We start from the raw sequence: 5155 nt of genomic DNA, 5'->3' as shown, positions 1-5155 counted from the left end.
TAATACTACCGTCGTTTTATCTATACAACCTAGTGGCGGACCCACATAAGCCCCCAAATTTTTTAAAATTTTAAAATCCCCTACATTTCATTTAAATATAGAGAATACCCCTCCCAAAGAAGTTATAATCCCATACGTTCTCTAAATTTTTTTAAAATTTTAATATACTTAAAAATGTTTTTCTAATTTTTTTTTCTAAAATTTTTTAAAATTGATGATCTATGTGAAAAATAGTTGAAAGGTTTTACCCTCTAGACTTTATTGAGCAAGAAAAAATTTATTTAAAGTGTCAATTATATTATTATATGTTTAATGTGACACAAAAATATTTAGATTTTATATGAAACTTAATAAACTAGATTACAAATTAGAGTGTAAGATTACATTCTAAAAGATCACTTGATAGATTTTATAAAAAAAATGAATCCTAGATATTTAGTTACACACTTGATAGATTTTATGAATATTATTTCATAAAATATTATCATCATAAATCTAAATCGTATATTAAGTTATATTTTTATAATTTTATTTTTATGCATTCGTAGCAAATTATGGAGATATAGTTTTATAGTTAGGTTCTTGGAATTTTAATCTCTTTTTTATTTTCGATGTAAAAGTTGACCCGAAAAAAAAAAAAAAAAATTGTTAATTCCGCCGCTGATACAACCGAATCCATTCCGCTCTTCTTGTAAATAGAGGCATTTACTTTTGAGCAGTTTCCATATCAAAATTTCATTCATGATTGCCTAGTTGGCCATCTTTCCCCACTACATATATATGTTGAACCTTACGCTATCTTTTATTTTTTTGGGTAATCCGTTAAGAGTACCTTTTGTGCAGATCGAGGACTTGAGTTGTGAGCAACATGCTCCGGAGCAACCCCCCTGTCTATATTGGAGGCTTTTGACTTGTGTTTCTTCCGCAGATTTCAACAAAACCCGTCTTCTAATTGGTTCTCTAAGCAACAAACTTGTTTGTTTTTTTCCTTCTAATGTTCCTCTTTACTGATTCGTAGGTTGGTCCCAAGTGTGAGATTTTGGGTCGATTTAATAACTAAAAAGGAAAAGGAAATACAAAATGTGGGTTTTGCTCGAACAAAAATACTATTTATCATTTATTTTATTATCATTCCCTCAACTATCAAATAATTGGGTTACAAATTAGATATATATAACAAATAGTATATAATTATTTAATATTATATAATGAAAAAGTAGGATGATGATGATAAAAAAAAAAAAAGGTCACATATCATTACTCTTTTTGGAAGGCTGGGAGAATGAGATCAGTTCCATATAATGGCCATTGCCAATTTCTCCTTTCATATCCTAATCTCCAGCATCTTTTTCTTTTTCCTTTCGTATACGAAAGAACACGTGTCTCTTTCATCCTTATTGGCAATTATTTCTTTTAAAAGTGAATCCGGGAGCAGAAGACATGGGGTGTGGCCCATTTGATTTATTCTCCCTTGTTCCCCATCTAAAAAAAAAAAAAGAAGAAGAAGAAGAAGAAGAAGAAGAAGAAAGAAAAAATTCAAAAAGAACCAAAAAAAATGCCTTGATTCTATATTTGATTATTCAAAAGGGTCTTCATCAGCTGGTGTAGGTGCTAATCACGTTGGCACAGCCGCTTCTCCCATTCTCTTTTTTCTAGGTTAGCCTGAAGAGATAAATAAGCCTCTCTTTTCTTAAATTCAATTATCAATAGAAATAGAATTCCCCCTGGCAATCGTCTCTGTTTTGTCATCCTACTTGTGCATGTATTTTTTGGCGTTTATCAGCCTGACATCTTCTGTTTGCTGTGAAGGCTGAGCCAAGAGTTGAACCTGTTGTGACCAGGACTAGAATTGCTGAACCAATGTATGTTCCTTCCTTGACAATGTAGCATTCCCCATCCAACCATCCTTTCCCATAGGGTTGTCTTCTGCTCATACTTATGGCTCCACTCATCAATATAACTGCAATTCCAAAGCTCATCCTGCAAAATGCATTAATTTATAGCTCAATATATTAGTGTTTTCCACCAAGACCAAGCTACTTTAATCATTATAATTTTTCTTTTTTCTGGGTGCCTTGAATTTTCGGGTTAGATTGGGAAACCGAGACATCCTTAGCTGTCCATGTTCTTCTTGGAATTTTCTAATGATGTGGTCTCCCTCCAAAATCAATTACATTGGAATTTGGAAAGGAAAGCAAAAATTAAAGAATAAAAAACTCGACTCTAATCTGATCAGATGTAAAGCTGTGTAATGGGTTTTTTGATAGCAAAGTATTAAGTATAAAATTGTAAAGCAACGTTAGGTTTTCCGAAAGATTGATCACCTACCATGAAATAAAAAGGAGGATTTTGGCAATCCCCGGTGCTCGAGCCTTGCAGCTACCTCTCTTATCTCTTGAGCAAGCATTCCTACAAATTATCAGATTGCCCATGATTTGAGCGACAAGCAAACAGATCAAAGCTGCAATTCCAAACCCAAATGCATGGCTTCCTGGCAAACTACACAGTTTTCCATCCAACTTGAGATCCACAAGCTACGAAAGCCCACAAAAACAAGAAACAAAGGTCGTGAACAAAGAACATTCTAATTATCAGCACATGCATTCTTCACGACAGAACCAATTGAGTTACTAAAGCACTACCTTTGTTCTCTTTAACTCGGCGGCTATACAAGAAAGGAAGGAGACGAGGCCAAGGGAGAGGATAATACAGAAAATGAAAACGAACCCATATTGGTGTTTCTCCATTGGACTGCTGCCCTCTGTCGGAGTAGGCTTGAAGTCAGAGAATAAACAGGCGAGAAGGCTTGGAGTTTACTCAAGGGATTTGAAAATGTTGCGATCTCCTTCGATGTTGGTCCTCCCCTTCCTTGCTTTCTTCCTCAGTGGTAGTTGGAATTTTCTTCCCAAGAAATCTTTCATTGCTTTCAAGGAGAGATACCGTCCCTAGTTCTATATTTGGATTATAAGTGAAGCTTTGAACCAAACAATTGGAAGTGGAGTTGGTCAACTTTCTTCCCTTGTAGGATGGAGATATGTGTGTGATTGAAAGGAAAGAGAGAGATGCAATTTTTTATGCATTTGGTAGAATAATAAAAACATAGCATTATCTAAAGAGGCTTTGATGGGTTTATCTGGGCTTTGGCGAGTTATGAAGAACGTGGGGAAATGATTCTCTCAATATTAATATTTGGGGTTGGTTCCTATTCTTCTCCCCTTTCCTCACAAAACAAAGAATATATGGGAGCTTTAATTGGAGCCCTGCTGTGGATTACTTTTAGAATTTTTCTATACCCTTTCCAGAGAAATTGATTTTTATTTATTTATTTAAGGAACAATGATTGATACATTTATGGATTTTACAGAGGCCGTGCAGTAATATTATTCATATTTATTATGTTTAAAAAAAAGAATACGCTACCCTTATCTACCCTATAAATGCAAGTTTCCTATGACTTAGTCACATTATCATTAATAAGAGAAGATAGAGTCAAAGACGCTGAAAATGGACCCCGGTGGTTTGGAAAGAAAAAACTCAATGCATGCCCTTCCCCTGCAAAGCTGCAAGAAAGAAATACAAGGGAATAGTCAAAAGAACTGAATTTTGTGTTGCCCGGCCCCGTGCTGACGTTAATGCTTTGAAGTTTCTTCTACGATATTGCCTAAAATAAATTAAATTAGTGCGGTTTGGATAGTAAATTAAAATGAAAATTAAAAATAAAATAAAATTTTATTAAAATATTATTTTTTAATATTTTATTATTTTAAAATTAAAAAAATTAAATTATTTATTATATTTTATATAAAAATTTAAAAAAATTATAATGATAAGATTTTTTTTGAAAAGAATATAGTTATGAGTTATGTAAGTCTCGTATATTCATTTAAAAAAAAATATGATTTACCATTAGAATTAAAAAATTAATTTTTTATGTAAATTTTATATCTACTTATATTTGAAAAAATAAAAAATAAAAAAGAATTTACGACGCTTAGCCTCTACGTAACTGGTGCAAGTTTCCTACACTTTAATTTGTCACATTAGCATTAATAAGACGAAGAAAGGAAAATGGACCCCGGTGGCTTGGAAAGAAAAAAGTCAATGCATGCATTAGAACCTACGCCTACTGCAAGAAAAAAAGAGAAGGGAATAATCAAAAGAATTGAATTATTTGTTCCCCGGCCCCGTTGCTGACGCTAATGCTTTGAAGTTTCTTCTACGATATTCCTTATCATAAATTAAATTAATTTCTAAAACACGTCTCATTTAGTTATAAAGATAAAATAAGATAAGATAAAAATTTTAAAAAAATTATTAAGATATAATTTTTATTTTAAAATTTTAAAAAAATAAATTATTTATTATATTTATACAAAAATTTATAAAAATTATAATAATTATATGAGATGATTATTAACCAAACAAATATACTCGCCAAATGTTGGTGGCACCACTAGGGCTTTGGACATCTTATCTTGTTTTGTTGCATCCACATGTACGGGCCAACACTTTTACAAACCATCTATCTGCACGTCCCATTTTTGTCCCTGAAGCCCAGAGAAGCCTAGGCCCCTTTACGCTTATGGGACAGACTGAGTTTAGGTGTTTCTATGGTCTGAATTTAGAGATAAGATAAGATAATTTTAGATGAAAGATAAAAGTAAATAAAATATTATTAGAATATTATTTTTTAATATTATTATTATTTTAGAATTTGAAAAAGTTGAATTGAGATTTAAAAAAGTTGAATCATTTATTATATTTTGTGTGAAAATTTAAAAAAAAATAATGATAAAATGAGATGCGATGAGATGAGTTGAGATGCTTTCCCAATCCAAACCAAGGAGTTGCGGTTTAAGGTGGAACTAGTGGTGGGTTGCTCTGTTTTTGGCATAGCAAAGCAAAGGAAGTTGCCGAGAGGTTGGGATGCAGTGGTTGGGCTGTTTTCACGATATTTTTGACGTGAGGCAACGCCTTGCCAGGTGGTTGAGCAGAGGAGAAAAACTATTGTCTAGTTCACGAAGGAGGGATGCGTGATAACACTGATCCCTTTTTGGTGTGATCTTGTTTGGTTTAGCGGAGGCTGACGAGTGTGTGGGATTGGTTCCCTTTGAGGACATAGGGGTGCTAGGCCATGGGGGTTGACTCGTGGTGG

The 5155-nt window shown here is 33.1% G+C and overlaps 1 protein-coding gene across 1 annotated transcript; it reads right to left on the bottom strand.

The window, feature by feature from the left end:
* Positions 1-1543: 1543 nt before the first annotated feature.
* On the bottom strand, positions 1544-3223 carry LOC122280820 (protein MODIFYING WALL LIGNIN-2-like). Its single transcript, XM_043091860.1, has 3 exons — positions 2643-3223; positions 2329-2534; positions 1544-1980 (listed from the first exon to the last, which is right to left on the bottom strand). The coding sequence occupies exons 1-3, from the start codon at positions 2745-2747 to the stop codon at positions 1746-1748; spliced, it is 546 nt and encodes a 181-aa protein (XP_042947794.1). The 5' UTR covers positions 2748-3223; the 3' UTR covers positions 1544-1745.
* Between the last annotated feature and the right edge of the window lie 1932 nt (positions 3224-5155).

The sequence above is a fragment of the Carya illinoinensis genome, chromosome 11, assembly GCF_018687715.1.
Source record: "Carya illinoinensis cultivar Pawnee chromosome 11, C.illinoinensisPawnee_v1, whole genome shotgun sequence".
NCBI lineage: Eukaryota > Viridiplantae > Streptophyta > Magnoliopsida > Fagales > Juglandaceae > Carya > Carya illinoinensis.
This window is presented reverse-complemented; position numbering and strand designations above follow the sequence as displayed.

Bases quoted from the DNA above. Each gene is read 5' to 3' on its own strand.
- LOC122280820 (XM_043091860.1), bottom strand. From the start codon at position 2,747: ATGGAGAAACACCAATATGGGTTCGTTTTCATTTTCTGTATTATCCTC. The intron at 2,535-2,642 runs GTAGTGCTTTAG...GGGCTTTCGTAG, and splicing joins CCGAGTTAAAGAGAACAAAG to CTTGTGGATCTCAAGTTGGA. The intron at 1,981-2,328 runs GTAGGTGATCAA...TGCATTTTGCAG, and splicing joins ATCCTCCTTTTTATTTCATG to GATGAGCTTTGGAATTGCAG.